Source organism: Pezoporus flaviventris, unplaced genomic scaffold (assembly GCF_033815535.1).
Source record: "Pezoporus flaviventris isolate CSIRO_AGI_PZ_B2104156 unplaced genomic scaffold, CSIRO_AGI_Pfla_v1 ptg000049l, whole genome shotgun sequence".
NCBI lineage: Eukaryota > Metazoa > Chordata > Aves > Psittaciformes > Psittacidae > Pezoporus > Pezoporus flaviventris.
In genome coordinates, this window is record NW_026892597.1 from 2,454,910 (window position 1) to 2,470,594 (window position 15,685).

The 15,685-nt window shown below is 44.0% G+C and overlaps 1 protein-coding gene across 1 annotated transcript in view; it reads right to left on the reverse strand.

Annotated features, from left to right (window-relative positions):
- Positions 1-10,482: 10,482 nt before the first annotated feature.
- USP6NL (USP6 N-terminal like) overlaps positions 10,483-15,685 on the reverse strand; it is a 98,575-nt gene continuing 93,372 nt past the window's right edge. The window contains 1 exon segment of the mRNA XM_061468610.1: positions 10,483-11,966. Within this exon segment, the coding sequence (XP_061324594.1) occupies positions 10,543-11,966 (1,424 nt within the window). The 3' untranslated portion in view covers positions 10,483-10,542.

Sequence of the window (15,685 nt, forward strand, 5' to 3'; positions counted from 1 at the left end):
CACAACCTCCCTGGGCAACCCATTCCAGTGCCTCACCACCCTCACAGGAAAGAATTTCCTCCTTATATCCAATCTAAACTTCCCCTGTTTCAGTTTGAACCCGTTACCCCTTGTCCTGTCACTACAGTCCCTAATGAAGAGTCCCTCCCCAGCATCCCTATAGGCCCCCTTTAGATACTGGAAGCCTGCCCTGAGGTCTCCACGCAGCCTTCTCTTCTCCAGGCTGAACAGCCCCAACTTCCCCAGCCTGTCTTCATGTTTAAGCTAAGGAGAATTTATGATCTTCCTCTCCACATCAGCCTTTGGTGTAATTTGGGCAGAGCAGGGAGGACCAGGAGATGTGAAAATGTCCTTAAGCTTTAGCATAAAACAAATAAACAAAATACCCGAACCACAACAAGCACCCAGGAGGAGCCACGAGTGCTTCAGAGGAGACAAGGGGCTGATTTCTCTCACTGCGAGCCCAGGCACGCTCCACCGAAACCGAGCGCATCAGTGAAACAAGGGCTGCAGGCAGGACCTGCCACCAGCCCTGCTGACCTGAGGCACGGCAGAGAGCACACCTAAGGTTAAGGTCACATCTGTACACGTTACACAGCAAAATCCCTGATTCACAGCATCAGAAACGCTGAGGTACAGCTCTGCACAGCGGATGAACTTCAGCAGCTACCAATGACTTTCTATAGCTGTGAGTGCACTAATTCTATGGCTAGGAGAGACTATTGCTTTACTCACCATACACAATTAAATATTTATGGAGCGCTGCGATCAGACACCCGATAAAGGCTGCCTTGCTCCCTGTGCTGGCCAGCATAAAGATCGCAAAGAATGGACATAGCTTCACATTCAAGCAAGGTATTACCAAGGGAAAAACCCAGCAAGCAAGCAAGGGAAGGCGCTGGAGAGACCTTAGAGCAGCTTCCAGTACCTAAAGGGGCCGGCAAGAAAGCTGGGAAGAAACATTTTACAAGGGCCTGCAGGGACAGGCCAAGGGGAATGGCTTTAACCTGCCAGAGGGGAGACTGAGATGAGCTCTTAGGCAGAAGCTCTTCCCTGTGAGGGTGCTGAGGCGCTGGCACAGGGTGCCCAGAGAAGCTGTGGCTGCCCCATCCCTGGCAGCGTGGACCAGAGAAATGCCAAGGAGAGGAAACAGGTATCAGATAAAGACAGATGAGAACAGTGATTTCTTCATCCCTGGCAGTGTTCAAGGCCAGGTTGGACACAGGGTCTTGGAGCAAGCTGCTCTAGTGGAAGGGGTCCTTGCCTCTGGCAGGGGGTTGGAACTGCAGGAGCTTTAAGTTCCCTTCCAACACAAACCATTCTATGACTAAGCCACTTATCCCAGTAGTTCCAAGTAAGTAGATAATATATAAGCACCTATATCACTTTTCATTATGTAGGTGCTTCATTCTGTAAAGCACAGCACAGCCACCAGACAGGTCTTTTTAAAGTGTTTGTGGTTGCTCCAAGCCCCTGTGTCCAACCTGGCCTTGAACACTGCCAGGGATGGGGTAGCCACAGCTTTTTGGGGCACCCTGTGCCAGCGCCTCAGCACCTTCACAGTCTGACAGAGTATGTGATCTAACAGAGCTCTTGGTTCTAAAAGCCAAGAGAGATCTGTTTTTTCCTAATGGGTGATACTGCAAATTATTCTGAAAGATGTTGAACTTGCAAACGAAACATTCAGAGCGTATGGCCAGAACCAGAAACCAGCCCCAGGGCTCCCGAGTAAGAAGCGCACAGACATCCTAGTACGAGCTTCTATTCTCTGTCTCATCTCATTTCAAGCACAAAAATCTGACAAAAGCAACATATTATTGGAAACAAGAGGGTATTTACCTAACCAAAGCAAGCATGTTGTAGCTATATCTGACCTACTGCCTGCCTGAGCTGGCTGGTTTCTGGGGCACGATACAGCTTTTTGCAGAGAATGCTTGATTGGCCCTGCGTGTAATACAGCTTTTGTTGCTCGATACCGAGCAGAAGCAACCTCTGACTTTGGATTGCAGCGACTGCACAAGTGCCTCCACACTACCGTGTCCTTCAGCAATCACTAAATTAAACTGCCTTCTCCCAGGAAAACCACCTTCCTGGGGAATTTCTCACCAAGCACAATATGGAGAATATAAATGATTTTGGGGGGTTTTTTAATTTGCACATTGTCTACAGGGAGGAAAAGCTGAAGAGGCAAACAGTAACCTCTGATACTGCTTTATCACGCTCCCAACGAACAGCAGAAGCAGCAGCAAAAAGGCACTGCAAAAGCTCTGACGACCACAAGTTGGCACATTGATCAGAGGAAGGGAGGAGACCGAAGGATCAAGCATCGCTCACCTAGACAAGGCTGGCAATAAAATCAGTAAAATAAACATATTAAAAAGAAAATGAAGAAATAAAAGCCAGAACAAGGTATGCTCATTTTCAGACTATTCAGAACATGTGGGTTTGAATCTTCTGAAAGCACCACTGATTTTCTACTAACATCTGAACTCCCTAAGCATGAAGAAAGGTGGAGAGAATCAAACCACTCAGGAGAGGGACCTCCACGTCCCCCATTGCATTAAGAAGCCCTCCTGGCACAAAGCAGCCAGAAAATGATGCCTTTCCCCAGCTTGCCAGACTTGGCAACCACTTAAAGCTCTCCTGAAGTGACTGCAATTGTATTTCCAATTCCATTAGCTGGCCTAGTCATCTCCTTACTGCAACTGTGCCCTTAAAAGCATTTGGATTGTCTTGATATTGCCCAAAACTAAAACACCCTACAGCAAACTATGCTTCATGCCATCTGAAGAGAAGCCCGAGTGATACTTGGTTAAGTAACTGTTCAACTGTAACTACATCACATTTACAGAGCTTTACAAAAACGCAGTATTTAAAGGACTACAAAAAAAGATTGCATTTCCCTCTCGCTCAAGTATTAAAAGCAGAATGCACTCTGCTGGAGATGCAATGGTGGGCGTTTGATGGCGTATTTTAAACAGTATTCCTCTTTGTGCATGCAGCGTAATGCCACCCAAGGGGGAGATTAAAAAAAAGTCTCTAATTTGCAAGTCCATTTCAAAGTCATATTGAGGATGATGGGAAACTCAGGATAGGATTCTTGAGAGAAATCTCCTTGGAAAACGTGTATATACCTCAGGGAAACTCTGGATTTGCTTCCCTACACTGGAAGGCTATTCTCTGTTTTGACATTTCAGTGTTGTTTACTCTTTGCATCCAATTCTGGAATTATTGAGTGGTTTATTACAAAGGTGTATCTTCCACTATCAATAAGGTTATTTCTCTTCTGCAACCTCCAAGATTCCTAAAAATCCCTTAATATTCCCCTTGAAACTTTTATTGGTAGGGAGGATAAAGCAGTTATTTTTACAGTAAGGGACTAATCCTGCTGTCAGATATGAGGGAGGTAACTGACATTTACATGTGTGAAGGACCTTCCTTCTCAGCCCCTGGGAAAAAACAGGATTGCCCACATCGGTCTGATTCTGCAGCAATGTCATGTTAAGGCTTTAGGTAGTCATCAGCAGGGATTAGAAGGGAATACTCTCCTTAATAGACTTCTGGCTAAATGGATTTCCTGTGTGTTGCCTTCCCTGAAGTGTTAGAGACTGGCCACTGATGGATCTGGGGAGAGGAAAAGGGCAAGATCGTTTTCCTGAGGTCAAATTCTCTTGGAGGCCTGAGTGAGTGGATGCTTACTTTAAATTCACCACCAAATCTGTGTCAGAAAAGAATCCTCCCCTGGGGCAGATGATGCAGGAGCAGGGATGGCTCCTCTCTTCATTTGCAGTGCATTGATTGATTATAGAGATAAGCAACTGATCATGTAATCACATCCCACTCATCAAAAAGATTAGGAATACCAGTGATGACCAGGATCCTTCCTCTGTTTTTCCCATGGCCAAACAATTTGTACTGGAGAAGACTGAAGTGCTTCCTTCCACCACTGAGTCTTTGGATTTAATCTGGCACGGTATCAGTGTGGAAGGAAAAGCAACCACAGAAGCATACACTGAAGTGATTTCCTTTTCCTTTCAAATTCTAGTTTAATTTCGCTTAATTTTTTCCATACAAAACTCAGCCATCTATTCTTACTTAGTCTTCTGTGTTCTTCTGTCAGTGGAGAGTGTGTGGCACTAATTACCCTCCAAAACCTGATCTCACTAACCACAACAAGAGCCCTGACAACCAGCTTGGACAAAAACCTACAGCTCCTGTAGCTCAAAGCAAGCAAATTCTGGAACATCATGAAACCACAGGAAAACAGGGCCTCAAGTATTTTATGTTGATACTTACCACTTGGACTGCTTTCACATCAAAGAAACCAGTGACAGAAAAGCTCTTACAATGCTATCTAATCCATTACACTGAGACGATTCCCTCTACCAGCAGACAACTGGCACAGCTCTGTCTGGCTTTACCCTGCATTGAAGGGTTTTCTGTTATTGGTATGAGTGACAGACTTGAATTTGGCAGTACCTTTAGCTGGGTTTGTCCAGTTAAATGAAGACAAAAGTGTATTTTGCACTGCAGATGACACTAGGCTTCCTTTAACTCTAGACCATTCTCTACACATGCGAGAGAAACAGCAGCTAGACTATTATTCTGCACTTTGATCAATGCAACTTTGCAAGACCCTCATGCTGGTAATTCTCCTCTTTTGAACTGTTATCGGGTGAGATTATTAGAACAAACCCAGAAAATTATGATCACAGTTTATACTCCTCGGTTTTGCAAATGACAGGTTAAGGTTTAGCAGTGCAGTAAACTATAATCAATCATCTGGCTACTTCTGTAATAATGCAAAAGCACCATATGGATTGTATCCATACTGCTTAGTCCAAAAACAAACATGTACAAATTACATAGGACACACATCAAATATATACATACACCATTCATGAAAAGCTATTATTTGGGCTGAGAAAAGCCCAGGTTTGAGCTAATCATTGAAGAATAAATACAAAACAGCATAAGCTTAATTATTATTATTTTAACATGTTAAAAATACAGTCACATCAAAATAGGATACACAGTTATAAAACCCTTGCAGATGACATAAGAAAATAGTGTGTATAATTTTATATATAAAAAAATCTACAGTATGTACTAATGCTGATACATATTTTGGAGCCTTGTGTTGCTTGGATAAATAAATTGTACAGCTTTGTTATGAATTACAGAACATCAGTTAAACACTGAGATTATTACATTTAGCCACAATATTATATATACATACATTTCTAAGCTGCTGCAAGCAATCAGAACTAAAGTAAGCCCAAGTCATCTTTATCTTCACAATTTTAGTTTCAGTGTAGTGCTTTGCTACTGTTACTTGGCTGCAGTTTGCCAGTTTAAAATAGAAAATTGCCCAGTTCATTAAAAATTACATCAGACACATTATATACACAACATGGTTTTTTGAAATATACTAAGTAAATGTTACTTCCATTTGTAAAAACTGTTTTACTTCTGTACCTTAAAACTTACAGAGCCAACCTGCAGCAATAATAGGCACTAAAGCTCATTCTTTAAAGGAAAAAAAAAATAAATCTCCATTTCTATGTTTTCAGTTAATAAATCTTATAAAACAAAAGAGAACGGGAGAACCTTCCGAACTAACCAAAGCTGGCGTTGATACCAATGCTTATATTACAATAAATCTCTCTGCTCAGCACTCCAGGGACCCCTTCTGGTGAGACCCTTGTGCATCTTGACTCCACTGGTTTCCATGAGGAGGGGGCATGCAGCACTCAGCAGCTCGCAGGACTGCATCCTACATGCGCCACTTAACCTGCTTTTTATTCCACCCCCCAATTCACAGTCAAGGAAAGGAAAACATGAAGCAGAAAAGGCTGCAAAGGCTAATTAAAAATACTTATATTAACAGGAGTTTAAACTTCCTATTAACAGTCAGGATCATTTTAGTGTAAAAACACCGCACAGTTTCTCAGCAGCCTGACAGCACAGCAGCACACATCTGATCACAGACATGAACCTACAGGCTCTTTGGGGTGAAAATGGGTGACATAAAACAGAATTGGCATGACAGAGCTTAAGAGAAGGAACGCTGCACACTCACACAGCTCGGGGAACATGAAAAGCCTTGACCAAACCTCAAGACTGCTGTGCATACTTCATAAGAGCGTGGAGGAGCTGGTCACTCTCTGATACCTGTGAGACTTGGCCCTGCAACCAGCTCATCTAGTTTGACAGCACAGCTTGGCAGCAAGTGAAGGGTGCAGCACCATTTCTGTGTTTAGCATTATTCTCACTGTGCACCAGTATTTTGCATATAGGACGACATTCTGAAGGTAGATTTGGGTAAGAAGATGAAAATTCTCCACCTAAAAAACCTAAACACTGCCCTGAATTTTAAGCACCATTTCTGAGCCAGATTAGAGACACATTTTTGGTTTTTCTGCTTTTTGCCTACCTGCTCCTTCTTGATGAGGAAAATGACAAACAGTAGTCAAAGGGGAGGAAATTAACTATCACATAAGATTACATTAACAATCCTGAATTGCTGAGGTGAGCAGCTCAAGAGAGGAGGGAGGCCTTCAACACCGGAGCGGGGGGAAGATCAGCGTCCAGGAGACTCAACTCAAAGCGGTGAGAGCCACTGAAGGAGCCTCAGGTCCTCCATGTGATCCATGCGGGTGCTAGTGATATAGATAGTAGTAGCCTGGAGAACACGGAGAAGGACTACAGAGCCCTGGGGGAGGTGGTTAGGGGCTCTGGAGCTCAGGTGGTCTTTTCATCAACTCTCCAGGGTACAGGGGAGGACCTTAAAAAAACTAGGAGGATTGGGCAGGTTAATAACTGGTTAAAAGGGTGGTGTCATAGTCAGGGGTTTGGGAGTCTTGAACACAGGACCCAAGTTAGTAGGCTAGGTCTACTGGGGGCTGGTGGAGCTGTTTTGGTAGGAGACTTGCCAGGGTGGTCAAGGATGCTTTAAACTAGGTATGTTGGGGGAGTGGGGCATCATTCCATCCCAACACACCCAATCAGTTTCCAGCACCTATAATAAATGCTCGGAGCACTGTAGAGATATCCCAGCCGCTCCAGCCAATGAGCCGGCTGCATTTGCAGCTCGGCTCAGATGCCTCTATACAAATGCCTGTAGTATGGGGAACAAACAAGAGGAATTAGAGATGTGGGCACGTCTACGGGGGTATGATGTAACAGGCATCACAGAAACATGGTGGGATGGCTCCTATGACTGAGTGTTGGAATGGAAGGTTACAGGCTCTTCAGAAAAGACAGGCCCGGCAGGCTCAGAGGGGGAGTTGCCCTTTATGTTAGGGATAGGCTGGAGAGTATGGAACTCTGTCTGGGGACAGGTGAGCAGTCAACAGAGAGTTTGTGGGTCAGGGTTAAAGGGAGAACAGTGATGGGAGACATTACTGTAGGGATCTGTTACAGACCGCCTGACCAAGAGGAATCTGTGGACGAAGCACTCTATAGACAAGACAGGAACAGCTTCACGCTCACAGGCCCTTGTTCTCATGGGGGACTTCAACCACCTCAACATCTGTTGGAAGGACGGTACTGCCCAGCACAAGCACTCCAGGAGGTTCCTCGACTGTGTGAGGGACAACTTCCTTCTGCAAGTAACAGAGGAGCCGACAAGGAGAGGTGCCATGCTTGACCTCATGCTCACCAACAGGGAAGGGCTCGTTGGAAATGTGATGCTCCAGGGCAGCCTTGGATGCAGCGATCATGAGATGGTCAAATTTGAGATCCTCAGGACAGTGAGAAGAGCGTGCAGCAAGCTCACTGCCCTGGACTTCAAAAGAGCAGACGTTGGCCTCTTCAGGAACTTGCTTAGTAAGGTTCCATGGGATAGAGCCCTAGAGGGCAGGGGGGCCCAAGACTGTTGGTTGATATTCAAGGATCACTTGCTACAAGCTCAGGAGTGTTGCGTCCCAACTAGAAGGAAGTGCAGCAGGAGGGCCAGGAGACCTCCTTGGATGGATAAGGAGCTGCTGAGGAAAATACAAATGAAAAACGAGGCTTATAAAAGGTGGAAGCAAGGACAGGCGGCCTGCAAAGAGTACAGGGATGTTGTCTGGGAAGCTAGGGAGCAGGTTAGGAAAGCTAAGGTCCAGTTAGAATTAAACATGGCTAGGGATGTTAAGAATAACAGGAAGGGATTCTACAGGTACGTGGCGATTAAAAGATAGACTAGGGACAACGTAGGCCCCCTCCGGAAGCTCTCAGGAGAACTAGCTACACAGGATTTGGAGAACGCTGAGGTTCTGAATGACTTCTTTGCCTCAGTCTTCACTGGCAAAGGCTCCGACCACAACACCCACGTCTTGGAAGGCAGATGCAGGGACTGTGGGTATGGTGACACTAGGCCCACTGTAGGAGAGGATCTGGTTCGAGACCATCTTAAGAACCTGAACGTGCACAAGTCCATGGGTCCTGATGAGATCCATCCGCGGGTCCTGAAGGAGCTGGAAAATGAAGTTGCTAAGCCACTGGCCATCATATTTGAAAAATCATGGCAGTCAGGTGAAGTTCCTGACGACTGGAAAAAGGGAAACATAACCCCCATTTTCAAGAAGGGGAAAGTGGATGACCCGGGGAATTACAGATCAGTCAGTCTCACCTCTGTGCCTGGCAAAATCTTGGAGCAGATTCTCCTGGAAGGCATGCTAAGGCACATGAAAATCAACAAGGTGCTTGGTGACAGCCAGCATGGCTTCACTAAGGGGAAATCCTGCCTGACCAATTTGGTGGCCTTCTATGATGGGGTACAGAACTGATGGACAGGGTAGAGCAGCTGATGTCATCTACCTGGACTTGTGCAAAGCGTTCAACACTGTCCCACACGACATCCTTGTCTCTAAATTGGAGAGACATCAATTTGATGGATGGACCACTCGGTGGATAAAGAACTGGCTGGATGGCCGCACAGAAAGAGTTGTGGTCAATGGCTCAGTGTCCGAGACCAGTAACGAGCGGTGTCCCTCAGGGATCGATGCTGGGACCGGTCTTGTTCAACCTCTTTGTCGCTGACATGGACAGTGGGATTGAGTGCGCCCTCAGCAAGTTTGCCGATGACACCGAGCTGTGTGGTTCCGTTGATACGCTGGAGGGAAGGAATGCCATCCAGAGGGACCTCGACACGCTTGTGAGGTGGGCTGATGCCAACCTCATGAGGTTTAACCATGCCAAGTGCAAGGTCCTACACCTGGGTCACAGCAATCCCAGGCCCAGCTACAGGTTGGGCAGAGAAGATTCAGAGCAGCCCTGCAGAGAAGGACTTGGGGGTGTTGGTTGATGAGAAAATGAACATGAGCCGGCTTCAGTGTGCGCTCACAGCCCACAAAGCAACCGTATCCTGGGCTGCATCCAAAGGAGCGTGACCAGCTCCTGAGGTCGAAGGAGGTGATCCTGCCCCTCTGCTCTGCTCTTGTGAGACCTCACCTGGAGCATTGTGTGCAGTTCTGGTGTCCTCAACATAAAAAGGACATGGAACTGTTGGAACAAGTCCAGAGAAGGCCACGAGGATGATCAGGGGACTGGAGCACCTCCTGTATGAAGACAGGCTGAGAAAGTTGGGGCTGTTCAGCCTGGAGAAGAGAAGGCTGCATGGAGACCTCAGAGCAGCTTTCCAGTATCTGAAAGGGGGGCTACAGGGATGCTGGGGATGGACTATTCATTAAGGACTGTAGTGACAGGACAAGGGGTAACAGGTTAAAACTTAAAACAGGGGAAGTTTAGATTGGATATAAGGAAGAAATTATTTCCTGTAAGGGTGGTGAGGCACTGGAATGGGTTGCCCAGGGAGGTTGTGAATGCTCCGTCCCTGGCAGTGTTCAAGGTCAGGTTGGACAAAGCCTTGGGTGAGATGGTTTAGTGTGAGGTGCTCATGGCAGGGGGGTTGGAACTAGATGATCTTAAGGTCCTTTCCAACCCTAACTGATGATTCTAATCCGAAAGCATCTCTCCTGCCCAGAACAGATACTGGGATGCTGAGGCAGCTGTATTAAAAAATGACAGAAAATCCCATTCAAAACGAATGGCTTCTAGAATAAGTTACAAAGAAAAATTAATAAGAAATAAAAGTACTTCACAAGCTTTGCCCAAAGTTAAATGCATTTACATTTAAACTCTTTAGCTATTCCCCCTACATGGCTGTATTGTAAGTGCACACTCGCACGCGCGTGCACACACACATTATACAGTGCATTAACCATGTTGGTCAACATAAAACTTGTCAATGTGTTACAGGTTTTAGGCAGGATTGTAACACAAGTTATTTAAAAAACATAAAGAACAATGACAGTATTAACCACACCGCGCATACGATCTTATTGCTATGTCTATGTGCACTGGATCACCTTCAATAGCTTCAATGCAAGTCTAAGGACTTAACTAGCCTTCAATGAAAGTCTGAAGCATCTCTGAAATAGTGTCATTTTTGAGATGCATGTGAACTGTCTGTATTTCATTGAAGAACTGACTGCTAACGCAGTAATGTTTGATTGCGTTTGGGCTTTGCCGGTTTATTGAGTTTAGTTAAGATTCTCAGAGAGGCACAGATTCGTGCACAGACAATCCATCATTTCTATTTTGAGAGTGTTGGGCTTGTGCAGACCGGCTTGAATATTGGTGCTATGGTGAGCCCTGGTCTTCAAAGGCTGGTGAAGTCCTGTATCTTATTGGACTATTCACACAAACGGGACTAACGGTATGGTCTTGAAAATCTGTTGACTGAAATTGCTGATACACCTGGAAATCTTCCAAGTGGCCTTCATTAACATCTCGGCTCCAGGGCTGCCTGTAGGGTTCATGTCTGTACACATAAGCAGCATCTGGCCACTTTCTATCTTCTGGTAAATAATCCACTGGAGGGGTTATGAATTTGACACCTGGGGGGGATCTTGAGTTGCTGGTATAAGTATCAACAGGGGCTACTTCTATCTGCCCAGGGGTTGTTGAAAGAGGATTTTGGCGACTGGCAGGATAGGAATTCATTTGTAATTTATCTGGAGAATAATCTACTGAAATAAAAGAACCATATGGCCTCCCAGAAGGGCTGGTTTGATTCCCATGATAATGTAGAGGAACAGAACTCATATTGCCTATACTGGAAACATGCATTCGGGAATTTCCATGGTAAGAAGGTGGATTCCTGTAATGTGGCAGTTGCTGTTCTACATTCAGTCCGTGAGGTGGTCCATTGGATTGCAAGGAGTATTTTGGAGATCTGGGTTGTGAAGTGAAGGTGTAACTGGGTATTTTTAATGGAGCTGGTTTTCTGTCAGGTTGCTTTCCTGGACTATTAGAATATGCACCATGCCTCAGGCTCTGTGGCTGAGATCTCTCAAGCATCTCTTCAACAAGATTCTCATTCTCAGTTTCCAGAACGTTGTCATACTGAGACGCATTCGACCCTCGCTTACCTTCATCAGCAACCAAACCCCTCATCTTCTGCTTTACATTCAAAGTCTGCGTGTCTACAGGACTTGGTGGTGGGCCTGAAACCGAATGGTTTACTGGCCTGTCTTTCACTTCTGCAGAAAGTTTCATTGTCTTTTCAATTATTCTGCTATCAGATGGCTTATTCCACTTAGGTACAAATTCCCTTCTAGTATTTGAAGCAGCATTAGAATTCTGATTAGCAGCTGCATTATTATACTGTCTCAAGTTTTCCTGCTGTGCTGGCTGAGGCTTTCTTCTGGTGTCTACCTCATTCTTAGACATACTACTTTGTGTCTCTATCAGTTGAGCCTTCTGCTGTTTTAAGGAAGGTTTCTTTCCCACTGAATTCATTCTTTTCCAGTTATTTGGTGAACTTCCTGCTTCTTCTGTGGATAGTCTCCTTTCTGTCCTTGTCTGTGTACCAGTGCTGTTCTGTCCATTAAGCACTGGGGTAGAGTTAAGCATCAGAGGCTGAGGTCCTGATGGAATCTGCCCCATTGGCTTCTTTGGGAATTCATCTTCTTTACCTAAAAGAAGAACATCAATAGCATAAATTCACGTTTGTACAAAAGTCTCCTTTGATGTATTGGCCATGCAAGCAAAACCAGCTATGAACTCCATTACCTGGACCTCTCTCTGGTCACCTTTCTGCTAAACACCTCAAAGGTTTTTCTGCATACTGACATCGAACAGAGACTTTGTGTATGCTCTCATCTGAACCAGTAACTCTAGTCTGCCTTTCTACAGCTGATGCAAACTTGACAAGCTTTTGCTCGTTCATGACACTGCTGCAAAAGATCATTTTCCTAGATTACACTTTGGTTACAGTACCTACTATATATGTAACCTTCCCCACACTTTCTCCAGTTTAAAAATCCTTCCCAGTATCCCTTTCCCAATCCATTGTCACCCATTCATTCATCTTTCAAAGTTCACCTCTGATAAGCTATACTATCAGCTCCCCAGGCACATGCACAAGCCTCCTCACAGGTATCTTTGAACCTTCTCTCACTTCTTTCTTTGGGGTGGAGCTCCTCACTAACATCTGCACAGTTAAGTCCTTGTTTCCCCTGGCCATAAATTTCAACCTCAGTATTAAAAAGCCCAGTGTCACTGAAAGGCTCTATGCAGAATCACATAGTTTTCAGCTCCGTTTTCCATCACTGGCTACATCATGATTCCAACTGAGTGCTCAATGGACAAGTTCTCCCAAGCACAACGACATCATTTAGAGAACTAGGATATGAATGGAAAGGTCTCACAGACTGAAGCTCAACACACTGCAATAGCCAGCGGTAAACACCAGCTATGGGGGGACCCAGAATGATCCACATTGCCACTACAGAAAGAATGAAGATGTGTTTCACTGCTTGATGGTGTCATAGAACAATTTACATCGAGTTTTCCACTGCAATCTTTCTCCTTAGCAGTCAACACCCTTAATATTCTCAGCCAAAGTTTTTCATCACATCCACTTGCGTATAATTCATGTAATACACTACTTTCCCATTATAAGCAGAAAAGGTCACATACTTCTCATTAAATGTATTCATCTAAATTTAATTTAATGTTGTGTTTCCTAAAAAAATATGAAAACTTTTGAAGTCAGCATAACCAAACAAATTCTATTCACTCTGCATCTATTTAGTAAGCAAAAGCTCTGTTGTACAGAAAAAAGAGAAATGGGTATCCTTGCTCAAATGTTATGCAAAATAAATGATATAAAATAGCTGTTGGGAAAATAATTTTGTTTAATTCCTTTGTTTAATCATAAAGAGCACCTCACTCTTCATAGCTATTTGTAATTAAGATTCCACAGGACCGTACACATGCAAATGTGTCTATCCCTGACACAAGTGCTGTGGTTAGAAGTGAGCTATGTTCATTTTCACAGTCAGTATTACGAGTTCAACCTTTGGTGACTGGTTCATGATAGAGGTACACAGAGGAAAGTCAGCAGCCAAGGTCAGTATTTATCACAGCAGCAGAACAAACTACCATCACGGATCAGTTTCTATATACACTAAATGAAAACTTACAGTTTGTGCCAGCTAGGACATAGCAGGACGGCAGAGAAGAACACAACGATGCCATGTGCCATGACAAGATAAATCAAATGTAAATCAGAAGTACTTAACAGTCTGGTTTTACCAAACGATTAAACCGGCATTTTCTTGATTTTTCAAAGTCTTCACTGAAGGCCAAAGGTGATGTGGAACTTACCCTTATCTTTAGGAATGTATAACTTCAGGAACCTCATTTTACATATAATAAGCACAGCCTACCCAGGAGTGCTGTTGAAAAAACCTCTGCTTTTATTTTCCCCTACTTATTCTTTGTTCAACTATTTAGATACGTAAGCCTACGCTCTGAACCTACTCACTGTCTATCTTGCTACGGACTTGGCAAAGGAAGATTCTCATGCTGAGCCCTCTCCTCAGTTACTTGTCCCCAGAAGGGAGATTCTACTTGTTAAATGATCTTACAGGGTTATACACCTGGCACACTATATGGAGAACACCTACATAAATGGTTGCAAGACAGTGCAGCAGGTTACACGGTGGGAAAGGGCCTCAGCAGTGGGCTCCAGTGAGCAACTCTCACAATTACAAGTCTCATGGTCCATTCTCTTTCACTACAGGGCCCCACTATTCACAAATCAGGCTAAAATCTAGAGCATGGATTTGTGGACTTCCACTTCTTCACAGCGCAGCACTGGAAGACCAAATGAGGGACAGAGGAACAAGCTGCACGGACACTTTAAGTGCTCTGCAATATACTGTGTGCTACACCAGCCTCTTCAAAACTGTTCTTTATTCTATATGAACAGAAGTTCACTTTTGGAACTTGCTTCAGTTTGGCACAAGGCATCTGCTTGATTTAATTCCATCTGCACCTCAAACACAGAGTCAGGCAAAGCTGAAGCTCTTGTCTTCTGAATAAAAGTGAATTTTGCCCATAATAAATATTCCTGGTACTGGATTTATACACTACCGTGCTTTCAATCTTACTAATTTTGAATGTTAGAATAGCATAAAGTCTGAATTAAGAAAGAATACTCAAAGAACATGCCAAGAACTTGTCATCTAAATCACACAAAACTCGTCTTTCTACGCTGTTAATCCATTTATAACCTCCAGGTGATCCACAGTAGCTATGCGATAGCATGGAAAAAGTCTCCTCAACATCTGTAACTTATTTAGTTTCTGTTCTTGTATGCAATAAATGTCCTAGAAAAATGATTTTTTCCATGCCTGAAATTAAACGATTACATATATATATATAAAAATAAAGACAAGTTCCTCCAGTAGCTGCAGTGCTTCCTAATTTGTACAAAGATGTTAAAAGCATGAAGAGATTTCCTTTCTTCCAGCTTCTAGTCCAAGAAATGCATACACAGCAATATGAGACCCTTTGAAATAGACTTGGTTGTTCAGTAAAGGTAGGGTTTGTGTGAGTTTTTGGGGTGTTAATTTCCACACACTTAGGGTTCCTTAATTACTATTAAGCTCTTACAAAACCCAAGTGAGAATACTGCAAACATTTTTATTGAGTTCTAGCTAGGCTGCTTTGAAGATTACTTTCTGTCATCTTTCCTTCACATTTCTGGGTGAAAGAACACACTACAAGTAGGCATATGTGGGCTGCACTGTCTAGATGATGTATGCTGTAACATGAATTACAGCTGTAAAATGAGTACCAGAGAAATCTTACCATGGCTATTGTGAAACTGCTAAAACGCGACATTAATTCATGTAGTGAGTAACAAGGAAAGTGTTCCAACACAATAATTCGTTTAGAAGAAAACCTCTGCATTCTAACAGCATGAAACCCATGTTTATAGGCTGGTAATACCAGAGCTTAGTGCTTTGAGGGAAAGCAAATATAGGGAACAATGAATATGTGCAGAAGGAGGGTCAGTGGGGAAAAGAAGAAATACAGCGTTAAATCTTAGCCACAGGCCTTCTACAGGAGTTGGTATAACTTGACCCTCAGACAGAAACAAGTGACACAGCTTGATGAATCATCCACATCTGCATGTGAAACTAAGAAAGGCCACATTGCTGGAGGTACTCAATTCAGTGAATCAAAGCTACAAAGCAGAGGCCTTGTTCTGGTTCAGAAATGCCTGAGCTCTCATCACCTCCTGCCAGGAAAAGCATTGGAAGGAAAGGAGTTGTGTAAGGATCTGTGAGCTACAGCACAAAGACATCCTACAGGAAAACCCGTTTGTTTCAAACTGCAA